This window comes from Schistocerca piceifrons, chromosome 4 (genome assembly GCF_021461385.2).
Source record: "Schistocerca piceifrons isolate TAMUIC-IGC-003096 chromosome 4, iqSchPice1.1, whole genome shotgun sequence".
Taxonomy (NCBI): Eukaryota; Metazoa; Arthropoda; class Insecta; order Orthoptera; family Acrididae; genus Schistocerca; species Schistocerca piceifrons.
In genome coordinates this window covers 565,917,363-565,935,415 of record NC_060141.1, presented here as the reverse complement: position 1 = coordinate 565,935,415, position 18,053 = coordinate 565,917,363, and the positions used below count along the sequence as shown (strand labels likewise).

At 39.9% G+C, this 18,053-nt stretch overlaps 1 protein-coding gene across 1 annotated transcript in view; it reads right to left on the bottom strand.

Annotated features, from left to right (window-relative positions):
• Positions 1-3,100: 3,100 nt before the first annotated feature.
• The window catches only part of LOC124795411 (polycomb group RING finger protein 3), a 57,653-nt gene continuing 42,700 nt past the window's right edge, over positions 3,101-18,053 (bottom strand). Inside the window, exon 6 of the mRNA XM_047259432.1 lies at positions 3,101-3,973. Within this exon, the coding sequence (XP_047115388.1) occupies positions 3,848-3,973 (126 nt within the window). The 3' untranslated portion in view covers positions 3,101-3,847. The remainder of the gene's footprint in view (positions 3,974-18,053) is intronic.

The following is an 18,053-nucleotide window of genomic DNA, read 5'->3' as shown; positions in this document are numbered from 1 at the left end:
ATTCCTGCAATAGACATAGATGCAAGACCTGTCTCACAAGAGAGCACAGCCTGCACCATCTGGATCCTTCCTACCAACACCAGCTTTTCTGAAATACACAAGTGGGAACTTTCCATGCAATACATCCTACGCTCCCATAATCCTCCTGGACTCAACCTTCATGAGTCTCTGCCCTTCTTTTACCTACCCCCTTCCCTGCTCCCACTGTAGCCGCCTTCTATTGCTCCATTGTGCCCAAGATTTCTTTCCCTGCTCCACTTCTCTTCATTTATGCCCCCCCCCCTCCCTCAATTGACCCGGCTGCACCCAGCGTTACCCTGTCCCAGCCACGTTCCCACATGCAGCACTACACCTTCCCTCACTCTTACTCTGCTATTCTTCATCCTTGCCACCCTACCCTCTTCCCTATTCCCCCCCCCCCCCCCCCCCCCCCATCCCCAAGTCATGTGCAGTTGCTATACGCAGCCAGGCCTCAGCAGCTGGAGACCATGTTTTGTGTGTGTGTCAATTGTGCTGTGGTGAATGTTTGTGTGTTTACTATTTAAGAAGTCAACAGACAATTTTTCTCATCTAGTGCTCCCTTCAGTTAAGTCCAGGATGTTTCAGCTCCTGTCATCCCCTGCTCCCAACTGACCTGTTTTTCTTCTGGTATTGTTTTAATTAGACTTTCTTCTTCAATTAATCTACATCCTATCTCTTTATTTCAAATTGTGTTTGTTCATTTATTTTTTGAAACAATATTGTGAAAAGGAAAGTTGCTACTCACCATATAGTGGAGACACTGACATGCAGATAGACACAACAAAAAAGACTGTCACAAATACAGCTTTCAGCCAGTAAGACCATCATCAAAATTGGAAGACATACACACTCACACAAATGCAGCTCACACACACAACTGCAGTCTCAGAGGCAACTGAGGTCACATTCTGAGCAGCAGCACTAGTGCCTGATGGGAGTTGAGACTGGGTGGGGGTAAGGAGGAGGCTGGGGTAGGAAGGGGGAGGGACAGCAGGTTCGGGGCGACTGACAGTGACGTGCTGTTGGGGAGTGGGCAGGGACGAGGTGGAAAGAGGGTAGGGCAGCTGTGTGCAGTCGGGAGGTTAGACGGAGGGCAGCAGAGGTGGGGGGTGGATGGCAGAAAAGGAGAGAAGTAAAAAGACTGGGTGTGATGGATGACCGAGGGCTGTGTAGTGCTCAAATGGGAACAGGGAAGCACCAGGATGGGAGAAGACAATGGCTAACGAAGGTTGAGGCCAGGAGGGTTATGGGAATGTAGGATATATTGCACGGAAAGTTCCCACCTGTGCAGTTCAGAAAAGCTGGTATTGGTAGAAAGTATCCATATGGTACAGGCTGTGAAGCAGTCACTGAAATGAAGGACGTAATGTTTGGCAGTGTGATCAGCAACAGAGTGGTCCACTTGTTTCTTTGCAACAGTTTGTCGGTGGCCATTCATGCGGACAGACAGCTTGTTGATTGTCATGCCCACATAGAATGCAGCAAAGTGGCTGCTGCTTGGCTTGTAGATCACGACTGGTTTCACAGGTAGCCCTACCTTTGATGAGATAGGTGATGTTGTGACCGGACTGTAGTAGGTGGCAGTGGGAGGACGGGTCCTGCATCTAGGGTTATGAGCCATGAGGTAAGGGGTTGGGAGCAGGGGTTGTGTAGGGATGGACGAGTATGTTGTGTTGGTTTAGTGGACGGTGGAATACCACTGTGGGAGGGATGAGAAGGATAGTGGGCGGGACATTTCTCATTCCAGGGCATGACGAGAGGTAGTCAAAACCCTTGCGTAGAATGTAATTCAGTTGCTTCACCCTGGGTGGTACTGAGTTATGATGGGAATGCTTCTCTGTGGCCAGACGGTGGGACTTTTTGAGGTGGTGGGAGACTGGAAAGATAAGGCATGGAAGATTTGTTTTTGTACAAGATTGTAAGGCAGTGTTTACTTTGTGGCCTTTGTTGCCTGAGACTGCAGTCATGCGTGTGTGCATACGTGTGTGCCTGTGTGTGTGTGTGTGTGTGTGTGTGTGTGTGTGTGTGTGTGCGTGCGTGTGAGAGAGAGAGAGAGAGAGAGAGAGAGAGAGAGAGAGAGAGAGGTGTTTATGTGAGTATGTATGTGTGCATTTGTCATCTAATTTTGAAGGCCTTACTGGCTGAAAGTTATATTTGTGACAGTTTTTCTGTTGTGCCTATCTGCGACTCAGCATCTCAGCTATATATATGTGACAGTCTTTCTGTAGTGCCTACCTGTGACTCAGCATCTCCACTGTATGGTGAGTAGCAACTTCCTTTTCACAATATTGTTACATTCCATCATGGATTTTCCATTGTTTCACTTTTTTTTTTTAAATAATGGCTTTGGAGCACCACACCCTATACACAGTGCTGTGCTATAAGCATGCTTTTTTTAAAACTTCATCCTTAATTGTGCGTTAAACAGGAGAAAGAAATTCTAAGAACAATTACTGATTGTTCTTAGCCATGCCCAAATATTCCACTGGGAAATTTAAGACTATATCCATCTGGTGTAGTCACAAGGGTGGAAAAGGAATAAATAATAATAATAATAATAATAATAATAATAATAACAAAGAAGAGAAGGAAAGTTATGAGTTAGTTCATGAATTTGGGTGCTTTTCTCATAGCCCTACATATTCAAAGTAAAATTCCAGTGTCTCCTTACTGTTATAGATAATGTAGGAGGCATTTTGGCTATCTGGCTGAAGACTTGAGTGGTCTCTTCCAAGTAAAAGCCTAGTGTCCGACCTTACCTTTAGTATGTTCTGTCGAAGAATTAACTATTTCACTACACAAAACAAAAAGAACAAAATATTTACAGTACAGAAAAAAGGAGAAAAACAAAACTAATATGGCAGTACATTCCAGTCTACACTACTTTTACACAAATAAAACAGAAAAAAGAAGAACAATATAAACAATCATTTTAAGTGCATACATAACAAAGCAGAGATCATTTACTAATTGATTTATGTCTGCAGAAAATTTGAAATTCTACAGCAACATAAAGTACAAAAACATAATTCATATTTCTTTATGAACATATAAATGTAACCAAATTTTAGTCCAATAAATTACAAATTGATATCTTTGTATCACATAACACAAAAATTCCTGTCAGTAACACACAACTGATCTCTCAAATAAATCAGTGTTGCTTCCAGTCTTTTACAAACTTAATATGAAATTCTTTATTGCAGTTACAATACTGTTTCAACATATGTAACAAAGTAAAACACAAATGCATTACAGACTTTGGGGAAATGTGAACAGAACAGAGCATAAATTGACTGGTAATATTCACACTGAAATCACATCACATTTAAATTTCACTACATCACATCACATTTAAATTTCACTTTACTGTTTAACAGCTCAATGTGGAACTGTTTTCAGTGACTTGAAATATTGGTCCTAAAACTTATCAGTCACTCTTCCATTATCAAAAATAATCCTTCAAGTTATAAATATGACTTAGAAATCATGCCAGATTCATCATCTACACAGGAAAGTATGAAGGAATGATGCAAGTTTTTCTGCAACCGTACTGAAACATCACATAGATATGTTGTCTATACATGTTCATAAACTGTACATTTAAAACTGCACGGAAAGCATGGATGACATAACAAATACTCTTCACAGGCATCAAGGGAAGTTTCAAAGGTTACCACAGCAAATATGCAGCAGACTTTTCTGGTGAAACAAAAAACTTTAAGTCTTCTTATTTCACTATCTTCACTCTGTCATAAAACATAACACAGCACTGAACGAAATGCAAATTAATAAACTCTCTTCATAATCACTTTCTTTCAACATTTTAAATATCAATACGAGGCCTATATTGCAGCCTCAAGGGTGGGTCTCGAAACCTCCATCTTGTCACATAAACAAATTTTAGTGTATGGTCTTTTCCCAAGAGTTCATCATTGCACAATATATCAATCTGTAAAAAAAGTAAAAACAAAATTAGAAACATGATTTCCCACAGGAAAAGTAGAAATGATAAAAGAAATACAGTCATTGAAAATTAAAATTTTCATTAATAAAAAAAAGTTCAGGAATGGTTCTCTCAGACAAATTAGAGAACACAGGTATGCTTTATCTGTCTGAGGATACTTTTGTAATAAGAACTTTTTTGTTACAAATTCTTTGGTTGAAGGAATATATTCCACCGCTCAAAGATATAACGAGTGACAATATGAACAAGCAAAGACGGTTCGAATTTTGATGCGCTTCAAGTACGAAAAACTAGTTTCCAAAAATGTTACTGAAATATCACAGGGCATGAAAAGAATGTGTAACAGATTACACATGCAACAATGAGGTATTTAAGGATGAATGTAATGTGAAACTCAAGATTATCGTAATTTTTTTTTTATCACAAGACAGATATTTATCATGCACATGGACAAAAGATTACAAGGGAAAGTTAAAAAAAGTTCTCCTCATTTATTTGAAGGAAGAACTACTAATGAGATTCAAAACATGGAGAAAAGATGACATCACAGTCTATATCCCATTACATACCAACGTTTCTGAAAAGTGCGACAATTTCCAAACTTGAATACACTAAAACAACAATATGTGATTTGTAGATAATTGAAATCAAGGAGTGTGTACTACAGTGATGGCACAGAAGTCGTGCGATACCTCCTAATATTGTGTCATATTTCCTTTTGCCCAGCGTGGACTCAACAAAGCGTTGGAAGTCCCCTGAAGAAATATTGAGCCATGCTGCATCTATATCCATCCAAAGAAGTGAAAGAGTTGCCAATGTAGGATTTTGTGCACTAATTGATCTCTTGATTATGTCCCATAAATGTTCGATGAGATTCATGTCATGTGAACTGGGTGGTCAAATCATTCGCTCAAACTGTCCAGAATGTTCTTCAAACCAATCACGAACAATTGTGCCGCAGTGACATGGAACATTGTCATCTATAAAAATTCCATCTTTGTTTGGGAATATGAAGTCCATTAATGGCTGAAAATGTCTCCAAGTAGCTGAACATAACCATTTCCAGTCAATGTTTATTTCAGTTGGACCACACACCATTATGGAGCCACCACCAGCTTGCACAGTGCCTTGTTGACAACCTGGGTCCATGGCTTCATGAGGTCTGTGCCACTCTCTAACCCTACCACAGCTCTTACCAGCTGAAATTGGGACTCATCTGACCAGGCCACAGTTTTCCAGTCATCTTGAGTCCCATCAAAAAGGTCACAAGCCCAGGAGATGCTCCAGGCAATGTTGTGCTGCCAGCAAAGGCACTCATGGTGGCTGCCCATTAATGACAAATTTTGCTGTACTGCCCTAATGAGTATGTTGTGTGTCAAACAAGGCACATTGAATTCTGTGGTTATTTCATGGAGTGTTGGTTGTCTGTTAACCCTAACAACTCTACACAGATGCTGCTGCTTTTGGTTGTTAAGTGAAGGCCTTCGGTCACTGTGTTGTCCACCGTGAGAGGTGATGGCTGAAATTTGGTGTACTCTCGGCATACTCTTGACAATGTATTGGAATATTGAATTCCCTAATGATTTCCAAAATGGAATGTCCCATGTTCCTAACTCCAGCTACCATTCCATTCAAAGTCTGAATTCCCTTTGTGCAACCATAGTCACATCATAAACCTTTTCACATAAATCACCTGAGAACAGATGACAGCTCTGCCAATGGACATCCCTTTTATACCATGAGTATGCAATACTACTCTCATCTGTATTAGTGCATATCGCTATCCAATGACTTTTGTTGCCCCAGTGTGTCTATTCAATGCTGATTAATTATTTTTGTAAAACTAAGCTACAGTTCTTCTACATGTCCCACCAAGAGCTAAATGTTTAAATTTTCTCTTTAATAGATCACACTAGTGTTTAACATGTAAATGTTTCTACATACTTTAACTGTCTTTTGTTCCCTGCTACTCACTGATGTTGCAACTAACTCTTCATCACTGATACCAGTTCCTATATGTAAATGTTCCAAAAGGTCAGGTCTATTTGTTGCCATTAGATGTAATGTATTTCCATCATGAAAGATGTTCTAAATAGTTTTTAGAGAAAACATTTACTAGTGTTTCACACTTGCAAAACTGTTAACGTTCCCATAGATTGTTGGAGGTTAAAGTCTCTTCCATGTGATGATAGTACAATTCAGAAAAAAATAAACATTAGTGAACAATAACCCTAGGTTTACTGTACAGATTTTGACAACAGCTCAGGCCCAGTCTGGTGTTCGATAGGACGCAAAGATTTATGTCCACTTGTGTTACTGGCAAGGAGAGGTCCCCAGCAGTGGGACTGATATTTTGAAACCACCTACATGATGATGTAGGTTAAGGTCCCAGATATCACAACCTGCAGCCATTCAACCTGGTGGGCCCTAATTTACAAGTAATCAGAGAAAAAAAGAAAAAAAAGACTGTTTTTCATGGGGTGCTCTACAGCTTTAGAAAAGGAATGTTGTACAAATTGATTGCATAACCTAATGGTTAAGGTATAGTCCTCACATGCACAAAGTTGCGAGTTTGAATCTTGTCTGGTGCTGTGAAATTTTTTATTTTTAAATCTTTATCAAAATGCCCCTGATCATTGTTTTTATTCAATTAATTGGTTCGATTGTAATTTGTTTTATTTCTATTCTGTTGTCACATCATTTTAATCACCATATTAACTTTTTCAATTGGTATAATTTTTTCTTCCACTGATTCCTTTTCCAATTGTAATCTTTGTGCACGTGAATTTAATTATACTTATTTATCTATAATAATATTCAAACATTTGACAATACTTATCTAGTGGTTATAATTTGAAAGGTGAAATAATCTATTTATATTGACTGTGAAATGTATTTTTCATTACAAGAAGTACATTTTCTTGATGGTAATAGTCATACAAACATTTAAAACATAAATCCTTATAGCACTATGGACAAAATAATGCTGACAAATATTTAAATGAAAGAAGGGATTACAAATAAAACAAAATACAAACAAATAAGTAAAAGAAATGTTGACTGTAATAACTGGAATGAAAATATAAGATGAGATAACAGAAGAAGTTAAATCGAAGTTAATACATAAAAGTAATTAAAATCACATGAATGATAGGAAGAAAAAGAGAGCAACTGAAAAGTTAATACAATGATTAAAGAATGTGACAATGGAATATAAATCAAAAGCTTACATTTAAACCAATTGATTGAATAAAAAATAATGATTAAAATCACTTCAATAAAAGCTTAAAAATAAAATAATGGAAAATCAAGGATGGAATGTAACAATATTATGAAAAGGACAGTTGCTACTCACCATATAGCAGAGATGCTGAGTCGCAGATAGGCAAAACAAAAAGACTGTTGGAAAGTGAGCTTTTGGCCAACACAACCTTTGCAGGACACACACACACACACACACACACACACACACACACACACACAAATACATGTTGTCTATTTTTGACAGAGGCCTTGTTGGCTGGAAGCTCACTTTCCGACAGCCTTTTCATTGTGCCTGTCTGCAATTCAGCATCTTTGCTATATGGCTTAAAAATAAAAGATTTCAAAGCACCAAAAGAGATTTGAATCCACATACTTTTGCATGTGAGAACTGGACCTTAACCTTTACACTACAGAAACAGTCTGTGTAACATTTCTGTTTTAAAGCTGTGGAGCATCACGTGAAATTCCAACATTCTTTTTGTCCATTACCTGCAAACAAGGTCCCACCAGGGTGAATGGCAGCAGGGTATAATACCTTGGACCTTAACTTACATCATTGTACAGATGGTTTCAAAAAGTCTATCCCACCACTGGGGACCACTCCTTGTGAGTTCATGCTCAAACAACCTCACATGGATCATTGGCAAGTCTGTATGAAGTAAATCACTTAGTACTGACCAATGGGTACCGGGACCACATAATTTTTTTACTGCACTGTATGAGCATATTTTGGATTTATAATCTTTACAGCTTCATCTGTAGCATTGGACAATACCAGTCGGTATGTACCCTTCTGTATTTGCAGTCTGATGCTACCTACTGTGGACTAAACATGTGGTATACAAGTCCAGAATAACAATGTCGCTCTCATGTCAAGTGCCGAAATATGCTGTTTTCAGACAAGTTATATTTCAACTTTTACTTCAGTGACAGTCACATATGTGTGATGCTGTTGTGGTAACTGCAACCTAGCAGCCTGAACTGCTGAAATGTGTCAAATCTTGAGGTTTGGGACATCACTGTAGACAACGTGGATTCTCATTTCTTCAGACTGAGGACAGTCTGAGCAGCAACTGAACAGAAGAGATTTTAAAACTCAGCATACAACCCCTTCTTCATGCAACTATACGTACTATACTTTAGAGGGACAACAGTCGTACAATTGTTGATTGTATGTTATTTCCACCACAAAATATTTTGTGAAGGGCAGAACCAAACACTGTGAACTGGAACTACAAATTACATTACCTGTAGTTATGAGACACATATGTTGGAAAGTACTACCTGTTAACTGCAACAGCTATGTGTCAAGAATACCAGCATCTTAATGAGCTGAAATACATGAATGTCCAAAATTAAAGAAACAAACCACTATTTCCTCGTCCTGTGTCTAATTCATGATATAATCACATGAACTGTCAACAGATGTGTGTATGATCGTATCCTGCATCGAAGATGACATTCAAGTCAATGGAAAACCATGCCAATGATGATGTCAGGCACCTATCAAAAGGGATAATGTTTGCCAGGTAGTCCCACATCCATAGTCGCTGTGAACACAGACAGTGCAGTATGGCACGGAGAAGATGCCTACCATGCTCTCTGCGATGGAGGGACATGGGAAGAATGGAAGCAGGACAGTTGCAAACTGATGTGGCCCAGTGGCTTAATGTGAATCGTTCTGTAGTTTTTTGGATGGAGTGACTGTATCCCGAAGACCAGTGTGGAGACGACCATGTGTAACATTATAAAGAAAGGACTGTTATTTGGCTGTAAGGGTACGACAGTATCAGCTTAGTACTGTATGGCAACTGGCATCTGACCTCGCAGCATCCACTGGACGTGTTGCATAGAAGCAAACAGTGTACAGAAGGCTTTGGTAGAGTGGCCTTTATTGTCGGAGACCTGCTGTATGTGTACCTCTGATGCATCTTCATAGAAGGAAACATCTAGAGTGGAGCTGTCAACACGCCACCTTTCCACAGTTGAGTCCCGATTTGGTCTGGACAGTGACCCTTGATGGATTCGCATCTGGAGGGAATTTGAAGCACAATTTTGGGAAGCAACCATTGTCAAAAGAGACTGATATCGAGGAGGATTTCCAATGGTGCAGACAGTGATTTTGTTGACCACTTGAACGCGCCTCTTCATGAAACTGTATAGTTAAATTGGCAATGTTTAACAGCAGTTAAACAGCATGATGGGATCTCGGGCCCTCATGTGCGGTTGTTGCGAGGTGCTGTGGGCCCAGACTTCGTACTGCTGTACGATAATGCTCAACCTCATAGAGCACGAGTGGTTATGTTTTCCTGGAAACAGAAGATATTGCACTCATGGCATGGCCTGCTCACTCTCTCGATTTGAATCCCATAGAGCATGTCTGTGATGCACTAGACATACGTGAGCATTCACCAACCATTCTCCAAGACTTGTAAGCAGCACTGCAGGAAGAATGGGCATTATTGTCTCAACATGAGATTGATAACATCATTCACAATATGCCCAGTTGTCTGTCAGGCCTGTATTGCTGCCAGAGTTGGTCACACCCCATACTGAGTACATTAACCAGTTGTCTGAATGTGTGTGCATATCAGTTAAGGTGAAAAAAATGAAGAACATTTTTGTCTATTGTTATGCATGTTGCATAAATTCTTTATATTGTTTCTACTTTACTATCACTTGTTTATACTGTTTTGTGGCAAAATAAATGCAACCTTGCAAAATTTCTGTTTGTTGCTTTAATTTGGACACCAGCATATTCAAGTAGTACTGCAGGGTAGTCTGCTACTTCTCTTGGATAGTGACAGGCAGGATATGCAGCACGCATTTAGAGATCGATGATAGTTGTGACAAAACTGTAATCTATAAGGAGCGTTCAAATGAAAAGGCACAAAACTTCGAACAAACACACCTGTTGAAATATGCATATGCTATTTTGGGATAATGTAGTGAGACATCCAATAAAGCAAATGTAGTATCATGACCTACCTCCCCCTGAAAAGAATTCAAAGCTGCACCCTCAGCAGGCAAGGTGATGTTCATGGCCTGTTTTGATGGCCAAAGTCTGATACCCATCAAATTCCTCATGCACAGAAAAACCATTAACAGTGATGTGTAATGTGAGTCACTCCACAGCCTACACAAGTCCATCAAGAGCAAACAGCCTGTGCTATTGACTGAGGGAGTGATTCTGCTCTACGATAACTTGCGTCTACACATCTCCAACATCAGACTAAGTGTAATGGTGTGGGGGCAACTTACATCTGCCATACAAGCCCAAACATGTCGCCCTGTGAGTTCCATGTATTTACTGTACTGAAAAATCATCTCAAAGGGAAGTGCTTTAACTCAAATAACAAGCTGAAGGCTATGTGGAGGACTGGTTCCTGATACAGCAACAGGAATTCTGGCAACACGGAATCCTTCCCCTCGTGAAACAGTGGGATAGTTGCACTCAGGCCTCTGGTCATTACTTTTAAACAAAGATATCAATTATACCAACAGTGTTGTTTCTTACCTTTTGTTTTGAACACCCCTCATACTACTTATTATGCTACGGGCTTCACCAACAGAACATGAATGCACATACTGAGCCCTCGAGTCATGGAAGCACATAACACTGCTAGTCTCATTCACTTCACCCCAGAACATCTCCTTAGTAACTTCGTCTTCGAAACTATCTTGACATGGCAGTATATCTAATCTCACCATGCCCAGAGTCACCACCAATAACCGCATAGAGCTTTACTCTAGCAGAGGTGCTGCACTCCCTGTCTGCTAATTTCCGTAAGTGTTAGTGCTTAATACTACATACCGATCTTTCCATCATGACATCTAAGAATGGGGTCAGTCTTACCATTTTTGTGGTTTCTGCTGCCCAAGTATTGATCAGGAAAATTATATAACCTTCCTGCATGGATTACACTGACTGATAACAGCTAGGAAATCTTTGTTATATTATGTGTTAAGGAATGTCTTCATGTTTCTGATGGCCCCTTCCAGTCCAGAGTTTGTAGTTCATTTTTAGTTTTATGTTTGGGCAGTGCTCACTAAATTCGGCGACTTAAAATGTCACAGCAACTGCCATTAAAACAGAGCCCCTCATACCTCTGTGTATGACTAACATCATATGGCACACAGAGGCTGTCCCATAGCAGCAAAGCTTTGCAGTATGTGTTCTCTCAGCTGTGCATTCAAAATCTTTAAAGTACTTTTACACTGATGCGAAAACTGTTGTAATTTAATAATGTTTTCATAATAGGCACAGAAATCACCAGAATGATATAATCGAAGCACGCCAAAAGCTGAAAAACTGTGCCACCAATATAACATAGACTTTTGTTTCTAGTGAACTATAAATTGCTTAGCAAGAGTAGATTATTATACAGTAGGCAATCTTAACTTCATTACCAATACAAATATGTATTACATTCATCTCATCATCAGCTAAAACTTCATCAAAACATAAAACAGGTTTTATTACAATGCCATTTACTGAAAATATGTTTACCAAAAGCACAACAAACAGGTAGATCTCGCCAGAGTAGAATCATGGGTCACAGAGCAATCCCTACTAGGAGATATGTCAGTGTCACTTTATTTTTAGTCACTCTTCATCCCACTGGCACACTATATTCTGGTTCACAAGCAAGGCTTGTGGGTGAACAGCACAATTTTTCAAAGATTCTCTTATTGGAGACATGTTATTTTCTTGGTCTTAATCTACCTGAAGGGAGGGAATACATCTGCCTGGAACCTTTGCTGGTGCTGTGTAGAAGAACAACAATTTAATTGTCCACTATTACACTTGCAGATACAAGTTTTCATGCTGGCTTGAGGTGATGAAGATCATATACAGGAATCCTTCTGCAAATATACTGATAAGTCCACTAAAGTGAATGATGAGACAAATATGAGAGTTGCCGAGATCCATATGACATCTTGACTTCAAAATAGGATTTTCATCTCCAAATATTCATCTCCAGGATTTTTATCTAAAACATTTGTACAGTCTTGTTTTCAGATGTGCATGTGTCCCCAAGCACTGAACATGTGGTTTCATCTTAAGGTGGTGGTTAACCACATCTCCCAGCTTACACATTTCTTGTAGGATTTTGTGGTGCGTCCACAGTGCTGGCATTTGAAACAATTAATTGGTTCACCACCACCACAACCTTCCTTTCAATGATTCTCATCCCGCTTGTAGTTCAGGGTCTTCAGGGGAATTCTGTGACCTGGCATTCTCATGATATTTCTGAAGTTTTTCATTCAGGTTGAAGATATTTAATTATGTTCTAATATCTTCATTTCTAATCTTGTCTCTCTGCTTGTAACCCTTTGTCTTCCTTAGGAACCTCATCTCTGTGGCTTTCAGCCAGAAGGCCTCCTTCTGAAAGAGGCGACACAAACAAACAACCCAAAGCATGCGCGCGCATTCGTACACCCCCCCCCCCCCCACGACCATTGTGTCTGGTCTGACTTCAGCTGTCTGAGGCTGTGGTCTCGTGTGTGTGTGTGTGTGTGTGTGTGTGTGTGTGTGTGTGTGTGTGTGTGTGTGTGGGGGGGGGGGGGGGTTTTTTTTTTTTAATTTGCGTGTGTGCATGCATGTGTGGTCTATTTTTGATGAAGGCCTTGTTGGCTGAATGCTCACTTTCCAACAGTCTTTCTGTTGTGTCTATATGCGACTCAGAATCTCTGCTATATGGTGAGTAGCAACTAACCTTTTCACAATACTTTTGAATTTTAAAATTTGTGATCTATTAGACTCAATAAAATTCAATTTCAATACTAGGTTAAAAATGCAGAATTCCCTGAGATTCCAGTTTTTCCAGAAGAATCGCCACCCTCATATTAAATTCTGTGTTTTTCTATGATGTTTTTAATTACAAATGCATTGGCTGTGCATTAATGACCTTATCTAAATCAATTTTGTTCTTCAGAAATAACAGCTTCTGTGATGTTGTTAATACAGTTATTGATTATCTTCGAGTACGATTTGTAGCCAGTGTTTAGAGGACTGATACCAAAACATCTGAAAAAACAGATTACTTCTGATGCATGCCAAGGTCTGGGATCTTGCAATTTGTCCGACATTCATTTATTATTTGTAGTAGTTTTTTATCTAGTGATAGCCCTCTGTATTTAATTAATTCTGGATTTATTTATTTCATCTATTCCAGTAGCTTCTCTATTCTTCGTGTCTTTCAGAGCCTCTTGTAACTCCTGCATAGGAACTGGATCTATAGTTTCACTGTACATACTTTCTCTAGTGTCCTCTTCAATCTTCTAAATGTACACTGTGAGGCAGTGGTTCTTTTTCCTTGTTCAGAGCTTTCATGATTTTGTATGCACAGTGCTGTGTACCAAGTATATTGTGTTCCGAGACTCCTCTGAACGAGCTGCATGACTCTTGGTGTGCTTTGTGCGCTATTTGTTTCGCAGTGTTCTTTTTTATTTTGTATGTTTCCCTGCTCTCTGATGTTACAGTCTGTAGAAATTTCAAATAAGCTATTTGTTTTTTGTTATTGGCTTCTTTAATATATGTGCTCTAAACTCTGAGTCATCTTGTCCCACCTGCTTTCTTCCCTTTACCAGGGCTTCTGAGGCTGCTTCAGTAATGCAGGTCTTAATATTATTCCACTCTGTATTGACATCTTTATTGACTGATAGTGAAGCAATCTTTTCTTGGAGTCCATATTGGTAAAGTTTCCTAATACTATATTCTGACAGGAGATGTAATTTTAATAAACATGTTGCGGCTTTTTTTGGAGTTTCTTTATTTCCTTCCATTTTGATAGTAGTCTTATCTTGCTGCCTAAAAGGAAATGGTTGGTTCAGTTATGAAAGGCCACATTAGGTACATATCTACATCTACACACAACCGCTCCAAGAATCCATATGGTGCAAGGTTTATTTGTTTTGTTTTAGGGTGCAAAAACAACTAAGGTCATATGCGCCCATGTCAGGACAGTAGAACACGAAGACGAAAAAGAAGTTAAAAACGATTACATGTTAAGCCAGGTACTTTGAGAAAGGTCCATAAAATACACCATAGAGACAATGGAGGTCCTGAACCAAACATTAAATGACCTTTGCCACACTGCTAAGACAGATAAAAAGTAAAATGCGGTCGACAGCCTGCATATCGTTCGCTAAAACTGCCGATAACTCAAATGGCAAACGTAAATGAGAACATAAGTGATTAAAAAAAGGGATGCGGTGCATGGTGGAGGGTACCTGGTACCATTATTATTCGTTTCTTTTCCTGTTCCATTTGCAAATAGACTGAGAGAAAAATGACTATGTGCCTCCATACAATCCCTAATTTCTCTTGTCCTGACAGCCCTTAAGCAAAACGTATGTAGGCTCCCCCCCCCCCCCCCCCCATGAACCATGGACCTTGCCGTTGGTGGGGAGGCTTGCGTGCCTCAGCGATACAGATAGCCGTACCGTAGGTGCAACCACAACGGAGGGGTATCTGTTGAGAGGCCAGACAAACGTGTGGTTCCTGAAGAGGGGCAGCAGCCTTTTCAGTAGTTGCAAGGGCAACAGTCTGGATGATTGACTGATCTGGCCTTGTAACAATAACCAAAACGGCCTTGCTGTGCTGGTACTGCGAACGGCTGAAAGCAAGGGGAAACTACAGCCGTAATTTTTCCCGAGGGCATGCAGCTTTACTGTATGATTACATGATGATGGCGTCCTCTTGGGTAAAATATTCCGGAGGTAAAATAGTCCCCCATTCGGATCTCCGGGCAGGGACTACTCAGGAGGATGTCGTTATCAGGAGAAAGAAAACTGGCGTTCTACGGATCGGGGCGTGGAATGTCAGATCCCTTAATCGGGCAGGTAGGTTAGAAAATGTAAAAAGGGAAATGGATAGGTTAAAGTTAGATATAGTGGGAATCAGTGAAGTTCGGTGGCAGGAGGAACAAGACTTCTGGTCAGGTGACTACAGGGTTATAAACACAAAATCAAATAGGGGTAATGCAGGAGTAGGTTTAATAATGAATAGGAAAATAGGAATGCGGGTAAGCTACTACAAACAGCATAGTGAACGCATTATTGTGGCCAAGATAGATACAAAGCCCACACCTACTACAGTAGTACAAGTTTATATGCCAACTAGCTCTGCAGATGACGAAGAAATTGAAGAAATGTATGATGAAATAAAAGAAATTATTCAGATAGTGAAGGGAGACAAAAATTTAATAGTCATGGGTGACTGGAATTCGAGTGTAGGAAAAGGGAGAGAAGGAAACATAGTAGGTGAATATGGATTGGGGCTAAGAAATGAAAGAGGAAGCCGCCTGGTAGAATTTTGCACAGAGCACAACATAATCATAGCTAACACTTGGTTTAAGAATCATGAAAGAAGGTTGTATACATGGAAGAACCCTGGAGATACTAAAAGGTATCAGATAGATTATATAATGGTAAGACAGAGATTTAGGAACCAGGTTTTAAATTGTAAGACATTTCCAGGGGCAGATGTGGACTCTGACCACAATCTATTGGTTATGACCTGTAGATTAAAATTGAAGAAACTGCAAAAAGGTGGGAATTTAAGGAGATGGGACCTGGATAAACTGAAGAACCAGAGGTTGTACAGAGTTTCAGGGAGAGCATAAGGGAGCAATTGACAGGAATGGGGGAAAGAAATACAGTAGAAGAAGAATGGGTAGCTTTGAGGGATGGAGTAGTGAAGGCAGCAGAGGATCAAGTAGGTAAAAAGACGAGGGCTAATAGAAATCCGTGGGTAACAGAAGAAATATTGAATTTAATTGATGAAAGGAGAAAATATAAAAATGCAGTAAATGAAGCAGGCAAAAAGGAATACAAACGTCTCAAAAATGAGATCGACAGGAAGTGCAAAATGGCTAAGCAGGGATGGCTAGAGGACAAATGTAAGGATGTAGAGGCTTGTCTCACTAGGGGTAAGATAGATACTGCCTACAGGAAAATTAAAGAGACCTTTGGAGAGAAGAGAACCACTTGTATGAATATCAAGAGCTCAGATGGAAACCCAGTTCTAAGCAAAGAAGGGAAAGCAGAAAGGTGGAAGGAGTATATAGAGGGTCTATACAAGGGCGATGTGCTTGAGGACAATATTATGGAAATGGAAGAGGATGTAGATGAAGGTGAAATGGGAGATACGATACTGCGTGAAGAGTTTGACAGAGCACTGAAAGACCTGAGTCGAAACAAGGCCCCCGGAGTAGACAACATTCCATTGGAACTACTGACGGCCCTGGGAGAGCCAGTCCTGACAAAACTCTACCATCTGGTGAGCAAGATGTATGAAACAGGCGAAATACCCTCAGACTTCAAGAAGAATATAATAATTCCAATCCCAAAGAAAGCAGGTGTTGACAGATGTGAAAATTACCGAACTATCAGTTTAATAAGTCACAGCTGCAAAATACTAACACGAATTCTTTACAGACGAATGGAAAAACTAGTAGAAGCCAACCTCGGGGAAGATCAGTTTGGATTCCATAGAAACACTGGAACACGTGAGGCAATACTGACCTTACGACTTATCTTAGAAGAAAGATTAAGGAAAGGCAAACCTACGTTTCTAGCATTTGTAGACTTAGAGAAAGCTTTTGACAATGTTGACTGGAATACTCTCCTTCAAATTGTAAAGGTGGCAGGGGTAAAACACAGGGAGCGAAAGGCTATTTACAATTTGTACAGAAACCAGATGGCAGTTATAAAAGTCGAGGGACATGAAAGGGAAATAGTGTATATTGAGCAAGCAGTAAAGGAAACAAAAGAAAAATTCGGAGTAGGTATTAAAATCCATGGAGAAGAAATAAAAACTTTGAGGTTCGCCGATGACATTGTAATTCTGTCAGAGACAGCAAAGGACTTGGAAGAGCAGTTGAATGGAATGGACAGTGTCTTGAAAGGAGGATATAAGATGAACACCAACAAAAGCAAAATGAGGATAATGGAATGTAGTCGAATTAAGTCAGGTGATGCTGAGGGAATTAGATTAGGAAATGAGACACTTAAAGTAGTAAAGGAGTATGGAAGTGAAACGTGGACGATAAATAGTTTGGACAAGAAGAGAATAGAAGCATTCGAAATGTGGTGCTACAGAAGAATGCTGAAGATTAGATGGGTAGATCACATAACTAATGAGAAAGTATTGAACAGGATTGGGGAGAAGAGAAGTTTGTGGCACAACTTGACCGGAAGACGGGATCGGTTGGTAGGACATGTTCTGAGGCATCAAGGGATCACCAATTTAGTATTGGAGGGCAGCGTGGAGGGTAAAAATCATAGAGGGAGACCAAGAGATGAATACACTAAGCAGATTCAGAAGGATGTAGATTGCAGTAGGTACTGGGAGATGAAGAAGCTTGCACAGGATAGAGTAGCATGGAGAGCTGCATCAAACCAGTCTCAGGACTGAAGACCACAACAACAACAACATGCTGGCAGCAGTAGAATCATTCAGTGGTCAGTTTCAAATGCTGGTTCTCTAAGTTTTATCAATAGCAGTTCGCAAAATGAATGAACCAACCACAAACAAATCTAATGGCTGCCTCTGAAAATCTTTGGTGTCTTCCTTAAAGCCAACCTGGTGGGGATTCCAAACATTCAAGCAATACTCAAGAATGGGTTGCATTAGTGTTCTATACACAGCCTCTTTTACGGATGAACTACACTTTCTTAAAATTCTTCCAATAAACCAAAGTTGATCATTTGCCTTGTTCCATTTCAAATCACTTTGCGATGTTATGCCCAGTTATTCACTGATGTGACTGTGTCAAGCAGCACACTATCAGTG